Here is a 25,810-nt window from a genome sequence, read left to right as displayed (position 1 = left end):
CTTTACATGGGATTGCAAAACAGAGGCCACACAGTCAAATTTAAGTTAAACTCCAGAAAATAAATGTATTAAAATGCTTCTGAGGATAAGTTAAGTTTTCTGCTTCCTAAAAATTATCTTGGTGGGATTTTTGTTCAGTCATTTCCATAAGACCAGCACCCTTGTGGACCGTATTTGTGAGAGAAAAGATATTAGCCTTTTCTAATACAAACAGGATCTAGATGGCACTTACGCTTTCCATTTTGGCCTTTATTTTTGGTAAAACAGTACAAGTAAAATTCAATAAACTATTTTTGTATTTTATTTTAAGATACTATCCCATGGAAAAAATGGCGTTTCTATTAATATCCAAATAATGATATGACTGTCTTAAGGGATTATAATGACCAATTCTTTCAAACGAAAGAACCCTTACGAAACAGATTGAGTTATACTATGAAATATTACTCATTCGGAGATTCCCTATTTGTTTTAAAAGCTATTAACAGTACAAAAATGAGAGTAAAGCATTCCTGAAAAAGTACATATTTTAGACCACTAAGAAACATTTACAAGAAAAAACCAAACAACTCTGTTAAAAAGTAGGTAAAGGACATGAACAGACTTTTCAAAAGACGACATACATATGGCCAACAAACATATGAAAAACTCATCATTGACAGAGAAATGCAAATTAAAACCACAATGAGATATCCTCTCATACCAGTCGGAATGGCTATTAAAAAGTCAGTAACAGATGCTAGTGAGGTTGTAGAGAAAGGAAGGTTTATACACTGTTGGTTGGAGTGTAAATAGTTCAATAATTGTGGAAGACAGTGTGGCGATTCCTCAAAGACCTAGAAACAGAGCTACCATTAGACTAAGCAATCACATTGGGGTTGCACTGGGGTCTAATATACCCATAATGGGCATATACCCAAAGGAATAAAATCGTTCTACCATAAATACACATGTACGCGTATATTCACTGCCTCACTATTCACAATAGCAAAGATATGGAATCAACCTAAATGCCCATTAATGGTAGACTGGATAAAGAAAATGTGGTACATATACATCATGAAATGCTATGTAGCTGTAAAAAGGAATGAGATCCTGTCCTTTGAAGGAACATCCTTAGCAAACTAACGCAGGAAGAGAAAACCAAATACCACATATTCTCGCTTATAAGTGGGAGCTAAACGACGAGAACACATGGATACATAGAGGGGAACAATACACACTTGGGCTTATGAAGGGTGGGAGGAGGGAGAGGGTCAGGAAAAATAACCCAGTAAGTCTAGTGGGTACTAGACTTAATACCTGGGTGACAAAATACTGTGTACAATAAACCCCCATGACATAAGTTTACCAATCTAACCTGCACATGTACCCCTGAACTTAATATTTCAAGATTCTTATGGCCTCATAATTTTAAATCTACAAATATTACTTACAGAAGCATCCTACAGACACTATTTGAAAAGGATATTTAAATAAAGAACCTTTTATAAACAATGAAGCTGTAAGAGGAATACATTAACAACATTCAGCATCTTACTTTAAGCCATTGCTCCTGTTTCTAATCTTACACGTTACCTTCTCTTGATCTTTGCATTTGGTGTCTATGTATGACAAGTACTCAAAAGCTTTTAGTGCACCTTGGAGAGACAGAATTTGAAAAAAGGTCATTATGCTAAGAATGGCAAAGGATAAGACAATATACCAAGGTGTGGCTTTTCTCCAACTCCCACATGTAGCATCCATCAGTCTTTCAGATTCCCAAGAGAAAGTTCAGGTACTAGAGGTCTGTTTTTATCTTAAATTCAGAATTTAGATAGAAAAATTCTCTAGGTGTTTTTATAAAGCCACACAATTGGTCTGGTCCCAAAGGTTGGTTTGTTTCCTTCTTCTATGACCCAGACAGTTGACATTCTGCTTACAAAAACAGACTCAGAGAAGAGCAGGCAGTGCTTCTCAAGGGCTGCCAAATTGTGTCCACTTCGGCATTTTACAATTAGACAAAATTAAAGGCAACAGTAACGAAAACAGTATCTAGACATAAGAAGGAGGTTACTTGAACCAGGATTGGATGAATTTATTTAGCACAGAGAACCGAAATTTAATAGCTCTAAGAATGAATAAAGTAGGGAAGACATAGTATTTTGCACAGCAAGTTATGACTGGATGCTTCCAGAACAGGATTTTTCTTCTTATGAAACACAACACCATTTGCAATTATGTATATAATATTTCTTCAAGAAAAGTTATTGAGATACTGATAAAGGAGATGAGAGAAAATGAACTGAACCAGTTTGCATTTAGCACACAGCAAGGTTTCCTGGTGGACAGGATGCCTCATGAATCTCTTTTCATCCCTGTCATTTGATTCATCACTGTTTCTTCCCATGAAGTCTGCAGACGTGCCAAGCAGTATCACTGAATCTGGAATCTGACTGAATCCTGGGAGTTACCTGTATAGTTCCATAGGCTAATTTTTAATTTTAGGGGAAGAAATCTATTCGGGATGCCTTGTTTTTTTTTTATTGTACTACATCTGAATGTAGTAAGCATGAATGACATTCCAATCTTTCACTAAATATTTACTTGATTTGAGACAAAAAGATATCTTTGGTTCATTTCTTTCCTCCCAGCAGACGCTCTTACAAGGTTTAAGTTGGGATCCCCACCCCCACCAAATGTAGTCTTTCTCTCTGTCACTTTAATAACCATCACTAGGAAAACAGAAAAGGTAGGTAAATTAAAACTAGTCAATGGCTTTTCATCAGTGCAAATCATCTGCTTAGTAGATTACTGCTGCCACAGACTATTTTTGTGCAGAGCCTCTATGAGAGGCCTGGGGAAGGTGGGCTGCGACTATTCGCAGACTCTAGTCTGTGCCTCTGCATTCATAATTTTGACCTTCAAATGTTCCTGAAGTATTCTTCCAAGTAAAACTGCTTCCTTTTGGCACCTATCTCAGCCATAATCCCTGAATCTCATTTTATGAAACAGGATTCTACTGACAGTGTTTAAAGAAGTCCTTTAGTACTGACCGTACTACACACCCCACATTTATATACTCCTTGACAATTATTGTCTTATAAATTAACATCTATTTTATATTTTTCTTGACATGTATTGTCTCTCTAACAAGGTTTTAAGCCCTTTAAAGAAAATAACTACTTCAAATTGCCATTAGCATGAATTCATTCATTCAACAAACAGAGTGATCCCTGTTCATAGTACCAACTGGTTACTGTGGGAGTTCTAGCATGTAATTAAAATATAACACAGAATGAGAGATGCTGCTATAAACACAAAAATATGTGATAGAACAGGTAAAGATTATTTCTGATTGGTGAATGGCAGGAAAATCTGTGAAGGAAAGACTAAGTTGAGCCTCTTGAAAGAAGAGTAGGGTTTTTAGAACTATTTTAAAAGTTGAAAATAACATCTATTATTTTGTTTTCTTACTGTAAAAGCACAAGAAGTTTACTGATAAAATATAGAAAAGCCAAAAGGGGGGTAGGGAGAAGAGTAGCTTTTACCCAACTGGCCAGAGATAATGACTGTTAATACCAGGTTGAATATGCCTAAAGTTTGCTCAGCAGTTTATTTTTTAAAAATGTGATTAAACATACTATATTATATCCCTTTTGTTTTATCTAGCAATATATCTTTTCATAATAATCCCACAAAATTCTTTTTAATGACTGAATTTAAAATTATTTTAATAATTATTTTAAATGACTTTCATTATTGGTATTCATGAACAAACTAATAATTATTTCAGGTATTTTAGCTTCTAAGAATAGGTATGATTCTAAGATATGGCAGAAAAGGCAGAGAGAAAGGAAGAGAAAGGAAGAGAAAGGAAGTAGAAGGTATAACCTGAGCAGAGGTGGAGATGAGAAAGTGAGAAGTGAGTTCAGGGAACAATGAGTACTTCAATTTTTGAGAGGATCAGTAGGTCCTAAATTAATGAAGACACTCAAGCTAGATTCTGGAGAGTCTCGAATGCTAGCTATCATCCGAAGGCAATGTTGAGCCACTAAAGATTTCTTAAGAGAGGTATGATGAACAGAGCTGAGATTTAAAAGAATATCGAAGCAAAAGTAAATGGTAGATTGAATGACAAAATGGAGGCTATAATTCCAGGAGATTGGTATTCTTAAGTGAAGCATTCTCCCTGCCATCATTTTTTTCTAACTCATTTCACAGACTCCCAGCTTCTTTATATAAAATATAGACCAATTTTTATTTTTATTATTTTTTGAGACAGGGTCTCACTCTGTCACCCAGGCTGGAGTGAAGTGGTCTGATAAGAGCTCACTGCAGCTTTGACTTCCGGGTTCAGGTGATTCATCTGCCTCAACTGCCCGGACTCCGACTTCTGACCCCCAGTATATGGGACCTACAGGCATGTGCCACCAAACCCGGCTAATTTTTTGGTATTTTTTTGTAGAGACGGGGTTTCATCATGTTGCCCAGGCTGGTCTCTAAGTCCTGGGCTCAAGCAATCTTCCCACCTCGGGCTCCCAAGTGCTGGCGGGTTACAGGCATGAGCCACCGTGCCCGGCCTATTTAAAAAATAGACACACGCCTGTTTTTTCTCTTTTTTCTTTTAACTTAGCTCTCTCACTTCTTCATCTAGCTAAATCCTATGCATTCTTCAAAACCTAACTCAAGCATTGTTACTTTCAGAAAGGCTTTTCTATGTTACCATAGCAATATTTGTCACGTATCTCATTGAACAGTAATCATAGCCTTGTCTGACTCTGTCTCAAATGTCAGCTTCGTGCAGAACTTCTTATGTGAGTTGGAACCTCAAAACCGAGGTAGATGCTATACAGTAGTTCTCAATACATGTTTGCTGAATAAATGCATCAAAGTACCCAAGTCCCCACTTAAATTTTGAAACTAAATTTGTATTAGAGAAGTTCTGGGTAGGTAAACTAAAATCCACAATTTTAGAAATAATGAAAATTCAATAAAAATGGGAAGTCACTAAGGAAAATAAGTCAATTATTTTTTGGAAGCATATCCTCACAACAGGAAATCTATCGAAGTTAACAGCACTGGAGCACAGAGGCAGACTCATTAGGAAACAGTTTGAAATGCTCGATATCAGAAAAAAAAAATCAGAACTCATCGCCAGTGATCGAATAAAACACTAGCAACAGCAATGTACACTCCAGCAGAAAATTCCAACAAGAAGATAATGGTTTACAAAAATTACAGTCCAGGCATGACAGAGTAAAGGGAGTAGAATTTAGAACAGTGGAAATTTTACAGCCTTGCCCATTACTGTTCACAGCAGTAAATTGCATTTTAAAGTGTTTTCACAGAAATAGTCACTAAGAAAATCTGTGTAACACTGAACTGCCAGCAGATTTAAAAACACAAATGTCTCTCAGAAGGTAATAAAGATCAAATTCAATTTAATTGTGTATATATTTTTGATTGAGAAATAGTAAGTCTACAGTTCTGATTTGACTTGTGGAGAGAGTAAGGGGCTATACCAAGCTTCATCATGATGTAACAAGCATGAAATCCACATAGCTTGGCAGTTTTCAAAAAATACTATGATATTCCTGTGATTTATGGCCTAGGAGAAATAACTGGCTGGGTCTCAGTTTAGCATATCTTACTTACCAAGTGTGGTCCACCTCCTCTTCTCCATTGACTCCATTAGCATCTGAGCATTAAAAAATCTTACCTTTGAGCCCCTTCCAGATATCACCCCATTCTCTGTTTCTATTACTTCACCACCTTTCTTGGCCCTCCATAATATTAATATGATTTTGCCCCCATTACTTTATTGAAACTGCTCTAGCTTCATTGTGGCTACACGCTATGCATACTTAGGGCCTTGTTTTTCTTGATTTTTCAGTAGCACTTTACATTACTGACCACTGCTTCTTTGAAACTATTCCTTTAGTTTCTAATCACTAGACCACTTTTGACTACCCCCTCTTGGTCTCTTCTGCCCATAAATTCCTTAAACATTGATGTTCCCCCAGGTTTGGTCTCAGGTGCTCTTTTCTTTTCAGTCTATAGGGTCTTTCTAGATCATCTCATATACTTCTATGGCTCTTACTGTCATCTATATGCTCATGACTCCTAGAGATCTAGACCTAGATCTCTGCCCTAAATTCCTCTTTTGTTCCAGGGCTTAACTAGGTGCCTCCAGATAGATAGCTCTAGTTTGCTATCCTACAGCTACCTAAAATTTATCATAATCCAAATCTGCTTTATCAGCCAATGGTACTATTCACTAATTTGCTCAAGTCATCTTCCTGAGTGTAGTGTTTGGTGTTTCACTCTATTTCCACTCTGACATTCTATTAATGAAAAACCCTGTCCACCTTATGAACTTAAGGTCTTTCAAATCTATCAACTACTGTCTAATTATACTGCAATTCCCTCAATTCCGTCCACCATCACCTCTTACCTCCTGGCTTGTCTCTGGTATTAGCTTCCTTTAAGCGTTGTCTACAATGCAGAAAAGTGTGTTATTTCTATAACGCAAATCTTATCATTTCTTAGCCCTAGTAAATACAGATTATAATTTTAAAAAGTCTAAATCCCTTAATATCGCTTATAAGGATTTTCATGATTTGGCTGTAGTTTATTTTTCTATTCTTACTTTTTTTAAAAAAACTTTCTCTTATTTGCCATTTGTTACAAATCCACTTAACTGTATTATCAATTAGAACCCCTTTCCTCATCTGGTCCTCAAGAGATATCATGAGAAACTTTCTCAAAAACCTTAGTGAAACCCTGATATAACCACACTGTTTCCCTTATCTACCAGCGTATAGGCTCTCTCAGGAAATGAAGAGAAAGAAATGTTTTTGAGTTCATGCTGGCTTCATTTGACCATCACTTTCCCTTCTATGGACTCACAATCTATTTTATCATCCATTTCAGAATTGTGTAAGAGAGTATCATCAAGCTCTCTGGTAAAAAGGTTTCAGAATCTATGTTTTCACTCTTGTGAAAAATCAAGACAATATTTGCAGACTTTAGTGTTGTAGTTCCCTTTCTATTCTCCATGAGTGTTGAGATCACTATCAACAGTTTAGTGATCTCGCTTGCAGGTTTTCTTTTACTTTGGGCTACAATTAATCTTAACCAGGAAACCCACTCCAAGCAATTAAACTTTCCTAGTCACTCTTGAATTACAAGTACCTCTATGCAATTTCTCTTCTCTCCTGATTTGCCCTATCTCTTGTTAAAATGATCACATCTTTTCTAAGTATCGGCTCTATTCTTCCTAGTTTGAACACTAACCCCCAAAATGTTCATCTTACTTTTTTAACTTGACTACTCTTCATATTTTTCAATGACCTCAGCTCATTAAAAATTTTGAAACCTGCTTACGCTAGTCTCACAGAAAGTTTCTTGCCAGATAGGATACTAGGCAGTAACATATCAGTTAAGAGACATCAATATCTGGTTCTTCATTCCCGAGCACATAGAAGACACTTCCTAGCTTCCTTAGGGCTAGGTGGGCCATATGACAAGAGAATATGAATGTGTGACATGTTACTTTTGAACTAGGGAGTAAAAAGCTTCCATGTAACTATTTAGGGCTCCTCTTGCCATGGCAAATGTAGAGTACATATCGAGATGATAGTTATAAGACGAACCCACACTGGTTTCTCAGAGTTCCTGCTTGAGATGGAGATGCTCTGCAGTTATAGGACCCATAAAAGATATTCCATGAGCAAGAAATACTGTTTTATACATCAAGCCACTGAGATGTAGTATTTATTTGTTATTATAGTGTATATCTAACTTTTCTTAGCTAATATTGGATCTTTCACTATTATTTCAAAATTTCAGTTTTGAAGGTCCCTATTCCAACTGAGTCATTTTTTCATTTTAGGGTCTTAAGATAATGTGGTAGGTTGAATAAAATTTGTGGTAATTTGTTACAGCTACAACAGGAAAAGTAATATAGATGTCGAATAGTACTTGTCCTTTCTCTGAACATTTTGAAAGTGGCTAAGGTATAAGTAAACTATGTCTTAAACGAGATTCCTCTTTCCTTCCATCTTTATCTAAATGTTAATGGTTAAGTGCTATAGGATGTGAGATTTTTCTTCCTGTATTCTTTAACCCACTCATTCTTCCATGTTCATCTTACAGGCATGGATTTGGTTTCCCTTTTACTTTCTATAAAAAAGTTTCTTTCCTACTTTCAGTTCTGAATTATTTATCCTATCTTTCCTAATAAATTGGAACACAGAAATCATTTCATCAAGGCTTTCACCTTTTACATGGTAAAGATCAGCTTCCATTTAATGTTCCCAAAGCTGGTGATACATTTCATCAAGGAAGATAAACATAGCACAGTCTCTGAAGGTTTCTTCCCTGTTCCTTCAGTTTTCATATTTCTAGTAAAGGTTCGTAACTGTTATAGCTATTCATGACACCTGCTGTGAAGAAGTATAATGACAAAACATCTGTCACACTTGTTTTCTGGTTCCAATTACGAGACTTATCAGAACTAAACTCCTATGCAGGGTGGACCCGTTCTTCGAGCAGCATGGGTTTTTTTTTTGCGTAAGTATGCATATTAACTATACTCTTGCTAGTTTCTGCAAACCTAGAGATCCTTAAACAAATATAAGACAATGACTTAAGATCACTGAGAATATGATAATTCACTGCTCCCTGCCACTTGATTCTTTCTGTGTTTTTCCAGGCAAACTGTCTATAATAAAACATTCTGGAGCCAGTCACTTTATTTTTGAGATGAGAAAACAGAGGCTCTGATAACTGAAGTGACTTTCCCAACATGAGAAACAGCATACTGCTAATGGTTAAATACAAGGACTCTGGAGCCTGGGTTCAAATTCAGAGTCTGACACTTATTACTAGCTATACATCACTGGGCCTCATTTTCCTTATCTGTAAACTGGGGATAATGATATCACTTGCCTCATAGTGAGGATTAAATTAGTAAAATTTAGAATAGATCCTGGCAAATAGTAAGCAATACATAAATGTTGATGACTACTGTGTTATGCAGTGAATAAATGATAGAGTTAGTATTAAGAAGTGATTCTGGTGCTCGCTCTTCCCACTGCCCCACCCAAGATCTTTCAGTCAAGTATGATATACTGGAATTGTTAGCACACTTTATTACTGAAAATACAACCGTTAAGTCAAACCTTTTTTTCCCTAGTTTTAGAATGAATTTTGTTGCTGTTGTAAAATAAGGCATTTTTAAAATAAAAAATCAAGCAATCATAGAAAAGCACAAAGAAAAACAAACATATCAAATCCTATCACTTGAAATATCTCTGTATGTATATGTACAACCAGAAGATGTAACTATATCGATGGATAATGTGATTGATCATAACATAATGCTGCTTTTTAATAAAAACTCAAATGAGTGTCCAAATTTTGATTTTTTTTTTACCATAAAATTCTGGTTTAATAGTTTGCTTGAGAAACAGCACCACTATGGTATAATGAAATTTTCTCTGCTTCATGAGATCATAAAAAGGGCTTCATGTTCATCTTCATTTTGACTCTGTGGCTAATGAATAGATTTTCCTAATTCTAAAGGCTAAATCACTTGAGTTTAGCTATATACATATACCATGTATATAGCTATGGTATCTTCTTCCATACTCTTTTTTGATACTCTCTAGTTCTAATCTATGTTTTGTTAATCCATTGTTAATCTATTTTTAAAAGACAACATGAATGTTTTTAAAGCTCAATAAAATATCTCCAAAATGGCTTGTTCTTAATGGCTTATTTTACAATGAAAGTTTTATTACAATGGTGGTAATAAGACAGGTAGTGCATAAAACTACAGGTTCTACATTTCCTTCCTTGACACAGTTTGAAAAGTCCCCTGAAAGGGCTTTGCTTTCCTGAACATGATAGCAAAACTGAAAATGTAGCCATAATAAAGGCATGCATATACACAGAATTTCACCGTGAAGTTATTCTATACTTGCAATTCAGTATGTATCTGATTATATTTGTTTTATATATTGTATACCCACACATATAAATCAGAGACATATGTTGACCTTTTTTTTTCCTGACAGCAATCATAATTCAATACTTTTCCAGAGGGCTGCACGAGTCCTAAACCTGACATTTATATTTATTAATGATTTCTATACAGCCTAATTCTAATGGGTTTATGGTCCTGGCAATACTTCTAGCCTTATGTTGTCTTTTTGAAAATTAGAACTGGTCTCCCCTCTGGGTAGACAAATGGATTGCAGGCTACATTTATTTCCCATGTACCCCCTAATGCAGGGCACAAATTAGATAACTATATGGTGAGTCTGGTAGATTAAAACAAAGATTTGGGATTAAAAAAAAATCTAGACTACCTTAAACTAAGAAGAGGAGCTAGCTGATGATATAGCAGATTTTATAACTTTCAGGAACTGACTTTGATTTTACATTTTTGGCAGCTACGGCAGAAAGATAAATATGTAGGGTTACATAACCTTGTTTCCTCAAGTTCGTATGTATGTACAAAATCATCTGTATAAATCTACAGGCAAATTTTTCCTGGAATTAAACTCAAATGGAGATATTATTTACATCATGGAATAAAATACCTTGACTATCTACAGCTCTGGTTGCCCGAAAGTCTCAGAAATGCTGTACAAACTGAAAATTCTTGCACTGTTCCTAAGAACAGGAGGCATGACAGTAAACCATAACTCTATAAAGAGGCATCTTTGTGGAGCTAAAAATAATGTACTCATTTGCTTTCTGATTTTGCAAGTTATGAGACAAAATTTGGAAAACCTTTTTCAAATTTTATCACATAACTTGTCTGTAAACTTTGTCTCATAACTTTGTCTGTAAAAATGTCCACTGGACTGTTTCTAAAACATGAGAAAGATGAAATGCATTTTGAGTAGGTGCTGGGCTGCTGTCAGATTATGCTTTGACCGCAGGTCTTGTCATGTATTTTCCAGATCATTGTAGCTGTTGCTGTAATGACACCAATCTGTTTCTAAAAGTTTCTTTACTGGAACAATCTCTTCTGGAGTCAAGTTCTCCAGTAATTTCTCCTACAGCAAATGCCCTAATTTACCAATGAAGGAAAATACATCCCATTAGCAAAAGCAAAACAGAAATCACACACCCTGGTCACATTTTCTAACTTTGCATATTTTCCTCATCTTTTACCTTGGGTGAAAGATGTATGTCTGTAGCTTTTGTACCAGTCTGTAAATTTAGTAATCTCTGCATTTTCTTTTCTTGAGTTTCTTGTTTTATGGTCTTTGGAGTGAAAATTTAATATACTGCATATAAAGCAGAAAATCTGATTTTTCATTTGAATTTAGTAGTCTTGCCAACAATTCATCTGAATTTAACCTTATGATTCCAATTCTTGTGTCTCAAAGTAATGTGTAGAAAAATATTACCTCTAATACTCAAAAATGGATAAAACAAATATAAAAACAAAGTGATTTTTAAAAAAATCTGAAACCTCCATCAAAAAAGTATAGCACAGCAGGAAGGCATCATTCAGTGAATTACAACAATTTTCTGTTCAGCAAAGCCATTTAAGACTATTTTTCCACTTTCAAAGGGAGAAGAAACCAGCCAAAGATATAAATTCTTCAAAATACTTAGTCTATATTTCATTATTTTAGAGCCCATTACGTATTTCCAATACAATTGTATTAAATACCACTTTAACTTAACATTATTTAGTAATAATTCAATTATAATGTATTCTGTTTTGATGGCTCACGGTTATGTAAGATAAATTTGCAAAGGGCTCTAATCCAAGGTCAAACATTTAGAATGTCACGAATAAATGACAGATTGTTCTGATAACAATAATATAGCAAAGACACATGAAATTTCATTTTCAATAACGGCTCAGTAAATTTCTATGCAAGGAGAATGTTAATCTCAGGGGAGAAACATAAACAACTATAACGTTAAAGATATATTGTCTCCTGGAACCCAAAAAGAGATAACTTATTGTTTTATTTCCTCTTGTAAGAGCTAGCCAGGCCAATGCCATGCTATTCTATGGCTGTGTTTGCTGACCACCTAGTTCCTAGATAAGTTACTATTTTGTATTCTAGAGCAGTGTCAGAAAAGTCTGAGGGAGAGAGATAACTATGTAAACAATCATAATTAGTGCAGTAAGTGCTATGAGAGAGTAATAAAAGGGGAAGCTAAACAAGATTTGGTAGAGAAATGGGGCTTGCTAAGGAAAATGAGGTCTAACTGGAACCTAAAGGAAATAACAAGGTGAGATGGGTACAGGATGCTCCAGAGGAAGTGAAAGTATGTTTAAAGGTGATGGAGCAAGAGAGGTATACTGGGAAGGGTGGGTTCAAAGGAAGGAAGGGATGACTTAGAGAAAATGAGAGCCAGCTGATCAGACAGATGCTCAGTTTAAGGCGAATGGATGACTTAGAGAAAATGAGAGCCAGCTAATCAAATAGATGCTCAGTCTAAGGCAGGGGTCCCCAGCGCTTTTGGCACCAGGGACAAGTTTCATGGAAGGCAGTTTTTCCACGAACGGGGGTGGCGGTGGGGATATTTTGGGGATGAAACTGTTCCACCTCAGACCATCAGGCATTAGATTTTCGTAAGGAGTGCGCAACCTAGATCTCTCGCATGTGCAGTTCACAATAGGGTTCACACTCCTTTGATAATCGAATGCGTTGCTGATTTGACAGGAGGTGGAGCTCAGGTGGTAATGCTCCCTGGTCTTCCGCTCACTTCCTGCTGGGCAGCTCAGTTTCTAACAGGCAAGGAACCCGTACTGGTTTAAAGTAAATATTTTTCACTTCTGAGTTCTGTGAAGTAATGGAACTTTTTCAATTCATGTTTACTACTGTTCCTGGAAATTTTATTCCCAGCCACATGGTTTTGTTGTTTTCCTATTTATCTTATAAGCGTGTTTCCATATTGTCCTAAAACTACTTACCTACATTACTCTTTTTTAAAGTAATCCTTTAAAAGCTTTTTTACTAGAATTTCCAATACTTGCCATTGTGAGGTCATACCACTGTGAGTTTCTTGATTGATATTAAATTTGTTTCTCTATTAGTGTAGGTATACAAAACTAGATTTGTTTGAGGTCCCTTCAGGATAATACGTACTCTCCAAGCAGTTCTTTGTAGTTCAAAATAAAGAAATTGAGAGCTCCTCATAAGAAGATTTATAAAGACTCAAATAGAACAGTTTTCTTCCATTAGAGGGGGGTTGGGGACCCCTGGTCTAAGGGATCAGACTGTAGGCAATCAGAGAAGTTTAAGGTGTCTCATGCTCCAGATACTCTTTTATCTCTTCTCCCTCCCATCCCTATTACAAGTGAACTACTCTTAGTCTTGTACTCTTTGTAGTAAGGGGAAGAAGAGAAGAGGCATTTGTCAGAGACCTTTTACATTTAAGAGAGGCCTCAAATTTAGACTTTTAAATCATCATCTTTAAATAACGTTGCACATATGGTCACAGAAACATTCACATAAGATTAGAGAATAAAAAGATGCCACAATTTTAAAACCAGGTTTTGCATTTTTTTTAATATATCAGAAAAAAGGAAAGTGACTTGACTATTATTTGGACCTTTTAGAGACCCTGATTGTACTAGGTTATGTGACAATTGCTAGCAATGGGTAAGACAGATGTAGTTTGGTCATATTTTACTCTCTTAAGTAATATTATAACTTAGGTTAAAATGCAGGTCTCTACATCTACATCATCTTTATTTGATGATCTTTCTAATCTTTAGCATCTCCAAGACCATCTTACACACTCATTGCTACTCTGGTACTTACAACGCCAAGCATCAAAGCCTATTGCTAGCCACTTGCTCGGTGAGAATACATACACACATACCCATACCAAAGCCCCATTTTGACTGTCTTGGCCAAGAAAAAAAGTATTTTACATAAGGAAATTATCCAAGTAACTGAGGGATAACCCTTTGAGGAAAACCTTTAAAAAGTTTTAACCACTTTTAGTGAAAAACTTTCTAAAATGTAGCACATACTTTCTTATACTCTTAAACAGAATGAAAATAGTACCCACTGTCCCACACAACTCTAGGAAATCATTATGAACAGAATGACTAAACTTTGGTGTAAGAGAGTTGATACGTCAGACAACTTAAAAGCAGGTTTCTTCTCACATGCTATCTGATGCTTTAAGAATCTTGTCCCTTTCCTTTACTGTCTTTTCAATCTTTTTAAAAAGCATCTTTGTTTTTTTCTCTCTGGACTGCACCTTCCCTGACAGCCTTTTTCTAACCTGCAGATTAAAATCTATGAGAACCTGAAAACCAAATTTATGAGACTTATGCTTAAAGTAAAAATAAAGATGCCTCAAAAGAATCTCCTATACCTAAACTGTCAGTTTCAATGCAGAGAACTGTATGGCATACATTTGGGCTTTAGAGCTCTTTCATGGATTAATTCCCATTCTTAATTATTCACTGGAGAGTTGGAGTTGCAGGATAATTATATCCCAGGTAAGTGAACTATTAAACAGATTATAAAATCTACATGCACCCAGTTAAGACAGATGCCCCTACTACATACTTAACCATCTATATATATATATGTACAACATTTAAAAAAACCTATTAAACAAATACTTCATTGAAGAAGGAGTGACATGTAATTCAAAAATAAATACATTTTTGAGTATGGATCAAAAAATTTAATTTTTCTCTAGTTACGAAAGTGATTGGTCAATGGAAAAAAAGAACAAACTTATTTGGAACCTAACTAAAAATATCACTCAGTATTTTGGTGTGTTTCACTAGTATTTCTCTGTCTCTGTCTCTGTCTCTCTCTCTCTCTCTCTATATATATATGTATGTGTGTGTGTGTGTTCTGTTTGTATAGAACATACATGTTTGCGTGTTTGTGTGCATTGATACTTTTCAAAAAGTTACATCATAGGTTCTAACATCTGGCCTGCCTTTTTCAGGTAGAAATATAGTGTGAACATTTTCTACCAACAAATTTTCTTATGGCACAGGATTTATAATGGCAGCATTTGTATTCTACAAATGGGCATACTATTGTTTATAGAACTAATACTTGATTGTTAGATATTTTATTTTTTCAGGATTTAATTTTTTTCTTTTTTTGAAAACTATCATGAATGATGTTGCATGTCTGTAGTCTTTCTGCATGCCTGTAATTTCACAGAATATATTCCTAGACATAAGACAGCTGGGATAAAGTAAAGGCAAATTTGCACGGTTTTAGAAATATATTTCTAACTTACCGCCCAAAGGGGTTGTGCAATTTACACCCCCACTGCCGGCATATGCATGTCTGTTTTCCCATATCCTTATTCACATTGATTCATAGCATTCTTTTAAATTCTTGCCAATTTGCAGTACACAAATATCTTATTTATTTTTATTCTGTATTTCTTTAATGACTATTCAATTTTAACATTTTTTAAATGTTATTTTTTTGTATATTAATATGTTCAATTTGTTTTCAAATTTTTTTGAGAAGTTTGTGTAATCACTTTTCTGTGACTTGCCTTTCATCTCCTTTACCCATTTTTCCATTCAGTTGTTTATAATCTTTATGAATGGAAGTGGTCACTTATCACATATATCCTGTATTCCTCAACATTTTTGCCTCCATTTATTAATGCTTTAAAAAATACATCGTCTCTTAAATGTTCTCTTATCATATTACTAAATCTTCTGATAGATTTCCATTATTATGTTTTTAAATCTCCTTTGGATTTTCTCCCAATCCACCAGCTCTGAGGTAATGACGCATACAACATAGCAAAGTCAAGTCTTGCCAATGCCATACTTGCCATATGGAGCAACATATTAACCTCTGTGGTTCATTCTGTCAGTACTGCATCTCTGGCATATGGATATTTAAATTATTCAAATCGATGTGTCACTTTGGGGAAGAACTTTGTCTTTTGTGAGGCACACATAATTATACGATATATATGATGTCTTATAGGTACTTCATACATGTCATGTCATACATGTCATATATGTTCATAATTTAAAAATTTTGCCATACAAGGAAATGTTACTGCATGTAGAAATAAAAAAACAAGCCAGCTAAAACAATTATAATAATAACAGAGGAAATGTGGATAAATATGGCTAGAAGCATGTAAAAGATTAGTAGTTAATAATATTACTTGAGTCAGTAACTTTGGAATTTAGGTATTTAACCTCTTTAATGCCAGCTGGATCAGGGGATTTCTACTTGTGCTCCCAAGGGGAGAAAGAGCTGGACCTGGTTCTCCACTTTATCGGTAAACAAATTCAAAAACACTAGAAAAGTGCTACCCCGATATATATATATATATATATATATATATCTATATGTATTTTTTTTGCTGCAAAATTCTGTAATTCTATCAGTCCCCCTCTCTCTGTTGTTTAAATTCAGACAATTAAAATGGAAAACTATATTTTATAAATTATCTTAATTTATTGAGAAATCTCTACATTATATAGTTTTTTATTGGTTGCCTGGCATGTCATCTGTACATATCTTAAAAACTGAATACCACAAGACGTAAATCACCTAAGTTTCTATCTCTATATTATTCATGCAAAATTCTGGGAGATTATTGATTTTTTTAAAATAATAACATACAGCTTATAAATTGTAAGATATATTTTCTAGGCAGCCAAATAGCTTCAATATTCAGCACATCTACTCAAGGCCTTAAAAAAAGCAAGTAGAAACACATTAGCATATATTTCCTGAGAAATGTAACATCAATGTGACAATAATAAAGTTCCAATAATAACATTCAATATGCATACAGCCTCCCTTCCACAAATCTGAAGTTTCCTGAATGATCTCAGAAAATGTTTTACCACACTTGAATAAAGATCTTCTTTTTAAAAAACATTTCTTTATTTTTAAATGTTAGATCTTGCTGGCAATCAAGATGCCTCCTAGTCTGCCTCCATCCAAAAATACTGCTTGATGCCAAGCAATGCAAAGCACAGAGTAATTTAAACAGAGGGGAGAAAAGTTGCGGGGGTTGGGGGAGCAAATTATTTACAACTCAGGCAAGAAAAAAATTGTAATGAAAATATAAAACACTGAAGCACATAATATGTAGGTAAATTTAACTTCATAAAATGATATGAGAAAGTTTCTGTAATCATCCTTTTCCTTCCTCATGTTGTTGTAAAGCTCAGCAAAGAAGATGACTGTGCTATTTTTAAGTCTGGAGATTTCAAAGGAGCATTTTCTTTGGGAACAGAGTCACTTTCTCTGTTTTGGCTGTGCAACTCCAAGTGAGAGTCCCTTGTTCTTCAGGACATAGTGGGTGAAATCAGTGACTTTATGCATGTGCAACATTGGAGCTATCAGAAAGTTTACCAGGAAGGGAGAGAGGGAGCTTTGCTAGGCAAAGCTCTCTATAGCTGAGTGTGCCATGCATTAACACAAAGGCATAACTCTTAATTTGAAACATAACAATAAAGCTTAACTACATTTTCATAAAAAAAAAACAACGAAAGAAATGAAACAATCGTGGTCAGATTTTTTTGACCTTGAAAAACAGAGAAAGGAGATTTGAAGGAGAAAAGTGGCAGCACATATCTCTTCATAGCTTGAAGATTCTTCATAGATGGGAGGAGAAACTGTAACAAATTAAATACCACATTTATTTTCATGTTCTCCAATTTTCTTGATTTGGAATTAGAATCAATACAAAAGATATTTGTATTTGTCCTCATATCTGCTATGCTTCCTTTCTTGCTCTGAGATCCAAAAATCTCTTAAATGCTTTGGGTCCTAGGTCCATCCAAACAACATTTGGTAACATCTCTCTGGCCCTTAGCTACTCCAAGAATGGAGGGAAACTGGCTAGGTCCTGAAAAGGCCCTTGTGTTCTGGTTAGCTAAGTGTAGGAAAATCAAACCAAACCAAAGATAACCCCAAAACAAGCCAAATGCACATTTCAGATATTCTCACTTTTAAAGATCGGAATGAGAATCAGATCTAGGTGTATGTAGATACCATCTAGGTATACACAGATAATTGGAAAAGGCCATCTAGGTAAATGTAGATAACTAGAATTAGCATGCTACAGAGTGCAGGGCTCTGAGAGGATACACTGTTATCTTGATTTCCATAGGAAGACTCAGATCTCAAGGAAGCCAGAACTCCAAGGCTGGCCAGGGACATCACCAATGCAGAATGCACCTTCACTGACTCCCAGTTGGTACTTGTTAAATATCTCCCACACAGCTTCTGAGATATAAGGAGCCTCTCTGATATCCAATTTATAAAATTAATCAATTTCTTGTTTACTTTTTAAAAAACCTATTGGTAAAAATGGTAAGAGGAAGAATATGAAGGATAAAACAGAGCAGGGAAGTCAGGATTCAGAGTCCAGAGAGCTCTCTACCTTCAGCTATCTGAATGAAACACCTTCACCAGGAAAATGGTTCCAAATCATGCTTTTGTGGTGAGTAATGGATTTGACATTTACATTACTGAAACACAGCAATAAACAAAATAAATTCCTTTCCTCATGGAGCTTAGACATTGGTGGCAAAAGCCAGTGTGTTGCTGGCAATCAAGATGCCTCCCAGTCTGCCTCTATCCAAAGATACTGCTTGAAACTGAAAAACACTAGAAAAGTGCTGACCCAAGGTAGATATATATATATTTTATATAAATATATATATATTTTTTGCTGCAAAATTCTGTAATTCTTAGAAATTACACCTCTAGTCCCAGCTTGTAGGGAGACTGAAGTGGGAGGACAGCTTGAGCCTAGGAGTTCGAAAACAGCCTGGGCCACACAGCAAGACTTTTTTAAAAAAACGAAAAACAAAAAGATTGGTGGAAGACACAAAAAATAAACAAGTAAATAAGTGGTACAATTTCTGATAGTTATATCTGTTTTTAGAAAAAATAGAGGAGGTTCGGGGACAGAGTATAAGGGAGGTGGGGTAGAGACTATTTTCGTGGGGTTCACGGATAAGGCCGCTGAGGAAGTGATGTCTGAACAAGGGAGGAGATCTCTGAATTCTGAAATGTAAGTTACAGTTAGGCTGGTAGAAAGGTCTGACATGAAAAACAGGTCGAGTGAAACAAAAACTTACACTGGATCCTAGTTAGGGTTCTGTTTTCTCCCAAAGGTTTTTGCTTGTCCTTTCTTTAACTCAATACTCAGAGGCTGATTAGACAATCTATCTTTTAGGTTGGCAAGAAGACAAGTAAATTTATATGTCTAGAGTCAAGGACTTTATGGCATACTTTACGGCATACAGTAAACTCTTTTCTTTGTGTAAGTGGATTGGGCTAGAGTAGTGAAGTATCTTGTTTCCTGATATAACTCTTCCTGATGCTCCCAAGATTGCTGCAAATGCTGACTCTGACTGTCCATGTTACTTAAAGGAATGACAGGGCTGCTAGCATTTTTCACTGACCCTGAACTCCTTCTTAATGAAACAGGAACATGTGACTCAACATAGATGGGTCCTTGCCTAAATTAAAGTGGCCAGAAGTGGTGCAAGGTTGCTGCTTTTTCCATAAAATAATCACATCCCATCTTCAGTGACAGGATAAAAAAGCAAAGACCCATTTTTCACTGGCTGACCATCAATCTCCCTAACATTGAAGAGGTAAAATTTTTAGGCTTCCTCAGTATCATCTACTAGCTACAATCTACAATTCTAATACTCTGCATGCCTCACATTTTAATATAAAACACAATCTTTCACAGAAGAAGGAGGTCAAGGCTAAAATATATATTGACTTGTCACTAAGAGGTCTGCTGCTTCCATTTTTTCTATTTCTATGTCTTTTTTTCTGTTTCTTTCTTTGTCCTCTTCTCTTTTGTTAGTCAAATTTGCCTTTGATGCCTTTGGCCAAATCTCCCTCCAGAGTTCCTGCAAACCATACCATATACTGTATATGCTCTCTCTACAAATATTTACTTTGGATCCGTGGTACCTAGCACAGAGTCTGTCGTACAGTGGTTGCTTAATAAATATTCCTCAAAAGTATGCCTTTCTTTTCATTTCCCTCAAGCATGGCTCTTGTTATCTTAATTATAAAAATAAGTTTTATAGTCCCTAGAATCCTACCTCTTTGATGAAAATTTTCCAGATGGAGCCTGCCTGTTTGTATAATTCCTACACCTGTTCAGTGGTTCACCATCAAACAATACATCCATCCTTGTCATTTATATAATAAAAACATTAGAGAAGGGAATTAGGGTCAGATTATTAGAATTAAGCAAAGGAGGTGGAACTGAGTTTTCAAATGTTCTAATATCGACAACTTTATTATTATTTTTAAATCTCTTTGTAACTCACATTAAAAGCAATTCTCAGAAAATTCCCATTGCGTAAATAATAGAACATGTTATGGCAGTCTCTGTATTCTCCTTCCCACTCTATCTTCACCCTTTTAAATGAGATTATGAATGCCTTTTCTTCCTGAGCCCAAAGTTACTATGTGAAGGGAGTTGATAATGCTCATGGAAAATTCAGTGGTACTAACAAACCAGGAAAAACGGACCTTGGAATCCACACTCTGGTGGCCACACTGGGAAGAACAGGACATGAAGTCCAAGGCCTCTCCCACTTGATGTGTCTGTAGGCTTTTATGCTGGTGGTTTGTAAACCACAATAAACCAGGCAAACTGTTCTGAAACCTACACTCCATTGGCATAGCAAATAGAATTGGAAGTTTGGTAGTTATATTATTGGTTACAAATATACAGTACCTCTCTCTGCAGGAGGATTACATATCTCCACCACACTGAACGCAGGCAAGGCTGTGTAACTTGATTTAGTCAGTGAAATTTGAGCAGAAGTGATGACTGTTACTTCTAGGAAGTAGCTTTAAGAGCCTGCGCACAGCTTGGCAAGTTCTCTGCCCCTATGATTGTGGAAGTAACTGACTCTCCATCTTCCAATGTCCCTAAGTCGCTACTGTGCCCAGAGCTCCTTTTCTGACACATGGTAGCAAGAAATAAACTTAGCTGTGTTTAAGCTCCTAACATTTTCATGTTATTTGTTACTACATCTATCTGTGTTAGCCTAACTGATACAGAGGTCAAAACTTTTCTAGCTTCTGTGGTGGCTGGAATATGAGGGCCATTTGCAGTTAGTCTGCAGTACCACCTGTGGCTTTTCAGTTTAGTGAACCATCAATCAAGCCCAATGCAGAGGAAAGAAAGAATGCTGCCTTTATCTTCAAGTATTTTATCATAACTTAAAGCTCTTGTGAGCTTTTCTTATTCCTAACATTTCAGATATTCATGATAAAATAAAATATTGTTAACATGGCTTATAAAAAATTGAGAAAGGAAGTTGAATTTATATTTTCAAAAAAGGAAATCTTTGTTTTCTCCCGAAAAAGGTCCTCCCTAGTATCCTGTAGAGTTCTTAACATTAGGTATAGAAGGTAAGAGGGGCCACCTGTACGCCCTCTGAAGGTGCTGACCTGGTTAGGCCTCCATTAAGTCTTATACTTGAATAAAGACCTCAGAGCTGCTCACATGTTCCTACAAGTTTTCTAAGTCTCTGAACATGGCATGCTCGAGATATGAAAGAATAGGAGCTATTGTGGAATATGGGTCCAGAATTTTACCTTGGAAGACTTCTCAATGGACTCTGGTACTTTGTATATTGGGGGCAATAATGACTTATGCGGGGACTGTTCTTGCAACTTCACTTAGATGATAAAGGACTCTGGTACTTTGTATAATGGGGGCCATAATGACTTATGAGGGGACTGTTCTTGCAACTTCACTTAAATGATAAAGGATTTTTATGTCTGTCACATAACAATCTCTTCTCTCCCAATTCATTATGATTTAAATATACTCCACCCTATTATCAGATGGCTCAGAGTATGAAAGGTATTTTTGTGTATTAATAATGTCTCCAGTTATAAGATGTAAGGCTAAAAATTTTGCTATCATTAGCAGCATTATTAAAGGAAAAAGCATTTGAAGTCCAAGACTTTCATAAGGGTAGCATAAAACACTGAAATCATTTTAACAGGTTTTTGTATTTAGTAATTTTTTTTTTCTTTCTTGCTTCCCTAAAAGTCATTAATAGCTTTCTGATGACAATTTTAAAAAGCCACATTTTCTAGCTACATAGGTCTTTCCTAATGTTGTTTTTCTATTTCACAGGCTCATAGCAACACACCACTGATCATACTCTTACAAATGATAGCCAAACTTTTTTCAATGGAATGCAGATAAAAAACTTGGCCAATAAGAGCACAAGATGTACTGACCTTATAAGCAATGGTGTGGTTAGATGCCAATTCAAGATGCTGTTAATGGTGCTTCAGAAAGGATATGTTTTGTACTGTTTCTTTATTTGTATTTTAAATATGATTTTAGTTTAGTACCGGTAAAATTCTGTTATACTGGAATCTACTCTTTTCCATTGAAAGCTTTATTTGAATTAAGAGCCACTCAAATAATCAATTTTTAATATATTAAGCATGTTTTTTGTGTGCACAGAATTTTAAAAAGGCTTAATTTGCTAGTAGAAAAAACTAAATACTTTGTTCACTGTAATATTTCACATTATACCAGGTAGAATTGTTTGTTTACTAGGCACTAAAGATATGTGCAATTTGAGCTTTTTTGGGAATCACAGGAAAATGCTTTGGCTTTTATTTCTGATATGGTTCAATAACATACTTGCCAGTCAGTAATTGATAGCAGTATACTGTGTTTAATTCTATTTTTTTAATTGCAATCCATCTAGCACGGTGTAGATCCTGTCAGCTAATTGGCTGCCCATCTTCCTAACCAATACTTATTTCAGCCAATGTAAAATTGAGACGTTTTCAATCAATTCTTATTCCCACATTGATTCATCAAAATATTAAGCATTAGAGCATGTTAGCAAAATGTGTGTTCCCATATTAACACATCATATCCAGAAGAAAACTGGGGGTTTGCTTTCATAACAGGGGCAATAGTAACTACAGTTTTCTGCTGACTTGCAGAAAACCTCTAAATCTTAATGGGCAAAAAAGTGAAATAAAAACCAGTCCTGACATCTGAAAATGAAGTCATAGTCAAACTATATTTCCTTAAAAATGCTCTCTTTTAGCATTTTTCCTTAAAAACTGCTATCTTTTAGCAATGTCCCTAGGTTATAAAGAAAGAGAAGCAGCAGGAGAATGGCTTGGACCCGGGAAGCGGAGCTTGCAGTGAGCCGAGATAGCACCACTGCACTCCAGCCTGGGCAACAGAGCAAGACTCTGCTTTAAAAAAAAAAAAAAAAAAAAAGACGGAGAAGTAAAGACATAGGCCCTGCCTTTTAGGGGTACAGGGTGGGGGTGGGAATCTTCTGCAGAGTTGACAGCAAGACAGATTCAGGAAGGAGTCTGTGGAAGACAAGGAAGTGATTTTGATAGACAATATTAAAGAAAAGACCTGAGACTCCTATATACCATCCTTGAATCACTTAGCTCTGCTGTGTTCCTTTTAAGCCTCTCTCAATGTTATACCCTCCACCCCATATTTCAACTAGACTGTTCTGGATTTCTCTTCCTAGATGTCCTACAGGTACCTCAAATTCAATAAGTCCAAAAACAAATGTCAAATCTTTGTTCCCTCTGAAACCTGCTCTTAACCCTGTGCCCTATGTCTTAATTCATAGATTGCCATGGGCCCTCTACTTCTGTTAGAAATCTACTCTCAATATCTTCTTGGATTCTCCCCTCTCCTTTACCCTGTCATATCAAGAATTTGTATTTATTCTATTTCTGAAAATGCTTTTGAATTCAACTATTCAACCCCTTCCTTGGCACTCATACTGCACCTGACATAGTTCAAACCCTTATCGTCTCTTTCTGGAATAGCTGTAATAGTCTCCTAACTGCTTCGAGAGGGTACGTGACTTCACAGCCCTTAATCTGTGAAACATCAGATGGAAACACAAGGATAGCTGATTGATATTAAAATAGAGTGAGAGGAACTGGAGAAATCAAGAATTTTTGAGGCAATAACATTTCTTCAAACAAACAAAAAAAACCCAGAAGGGGCTGGGGACAGTAACTAAATCTAAGGCCTTTCGCTGACATAAAGGTCTTGAATTTTTCTTTTATATTTTAAACTATTTAATTGACAAGGGTGAATATATCCAAGGTGTATAACACGATGATTGGATATATGTATATACTACATAATGATTATCACAAATTAACACACATATCACCACCCATGCTGTACCTTGGATTCCCAGAAGCTGTTCATCTTATAACTCAAAGTTTGTGTCCTTTGACTAACATATTCCCATTTCCCCTACCCCTGAATTTCTCTTCTAACATCTTTTTACTGTCTTTGACAATTCCCACTACAAGAAACATAAGATAATAATATGAATTATGAAACATCCTGAACACTGGCAAGTATCCCTTGGCAATCTGAAGAAATATTTTCCTTTTTTGTTGAATGGAGAGAGTAATTGTTCATCCTCTTTCTCCCACCCTCCTTTTCCTGTACATGCTTTGTTCCAGCCCTACATATGGCATTCTCTCCTATAGTTCCTGAAGCAGGAGTCTCTTTAGTTCCGACATGACAGAAAGACTTCAGGCTTGAGCTGGAATGCAGGAAACTGGGAAGACCAAACCAGTGCATTAGTTAGAGACTAGAGCTAGGGAGTAGGCCCAGTACATCTTGCGGGCGAAATAGGCCAGGATAGCATTCCCAAGTTAAATCAAGACACCAGCTAATGGGTCTGGGTAAGTCCATAAGAAAAAGATTAGAATTAACCATGGCAGAAACCTTAAGCTCTAAAGATTGGAGTGGGATTGAAAATTGGTTTTGGTGTCCTTTATTGCCCTTTTTCTCACTAGGTTGAAGCCACAGGGGTACTACAAAAAGGTATCCAATGTTTATGGGCCTTTTGCCAGATTCAGTCTCTTACTAACACCACACTGCCTATCTTTCTACCTTCGTTTGTGGCTCCTTTCCATCAGACATGAGTTCTTTCTCTTTCTGGTACCTGTGCATGGGAGCTTGTTAGATCACTGTAATTTATGAGCTAGATTTCACCTTGGATATACTATCATGAGTTCCCCCCTAGGGCTTTATTCTCTACAACTGGAAGCCAGTCTTGCCCTACCTCTTGGGCAAGTTTAGAAACCCCAAGTTTCTAAAATCCAGACAAAGGTTAGTGCCTTAGCACAGTCTTTGATAATATGTGAATAGAGAAAAACAGGCCTGTCAGGAAAGCTGGTTAGGAACAAACATGGTGGAACTATACAGCTTTTGTAAACCCTAAGGGAGAGTCAATGACTGCATGGTATGTGGACCCTCTGATTGGTACATAGTTGAGGAAGAGACAGAGCAGCCTCTTGTCCATCCTTTTTTTCTTCTGGAAACCAAGGGTAAAGTCTTACAGTAGGATCTAAGATTTTGCTGTATAGAAAAAAATCCTTTCATGACTTACCCTAGGTTGGATGTTTCCTTCATCTCCCCTTTTCCTTTACAGAGCCTAATGAACAGATGAGGTAACCAGTTTATAAAAGCCACTGACATCATTAAGACACAATGAAAAATATATCTTAAGTAAACTAAGAGACTTTGGGAAACACTATTTTAAGGCACAGCACTAGTTTATACAGACAAGTTGTATAGCCTGTATTATCTGAATGTTACATTAGGATAAGGCTTCTTTGCTTCAAATTGATGATATCAAAATTGCTTTTACACCAATAAAAAATACTGCAGGTTACCTGAGTAATTATCACGGAGTTGGGAAGTTACTTGGTTTATACAAATGCCACAGAGGTTAAAGCTTGGACCAGAGACTCATGTGTCTTCAGTATTA

At 35.9% G+C, this 25,810-nt stretch overlaps 1 protein-coding gene across 20 annotated transcripts in view; it reads right to left on the bottom strand.

Moving 5' to 3' along the window:
- FER (FER tyrosine kinase) overlaps positions 1–25,810 on the bottom strand; it is a 450,919-nt gene that overhangs the window by 24,923 nt on the left and 400,186 nt on the right. Inside the window, exon 18 of one of the 20 annotated variants that reach the window (XM_063724221.1) lies at positions 18,745–25,474. The exons of the other annotated variants lie outside the window; for them this stretch is intronic. Within the exon in view, the coding sequence (XP_063580291.1) occupies positions 25,426–25,474 (49 nt within the window). The 3' untranslated portion in view covers positions 18,745–25,425. Of the gene's footprint in view, positions 1–18,744; positions 25,475–25,810 lie in introns of those variants that run through there. 20 annotated transcript variants of the gene reach the window in all.

This window comes from Pongo abelii, chromosome 4 (assembly GCF_028885655.2).
Source record: "Pongo abelii isolate AG06213 chromosome 4, NHGRI_mPonAbe1-v2.0_pri, whole genome shotgun sequence".
Classification (NCBI taxonomy): domain Eukaryota; kingdom Metazoa; phylum Chordata; class Mammalia; order Primates; family Hominidae; genus Pongo; species Pongo abelii.
The sequence above is the reverse complement of the archived record's forward strand: the minus strand, read 5'-3'. Positions and strand labels throughout refer to the sequence as shown.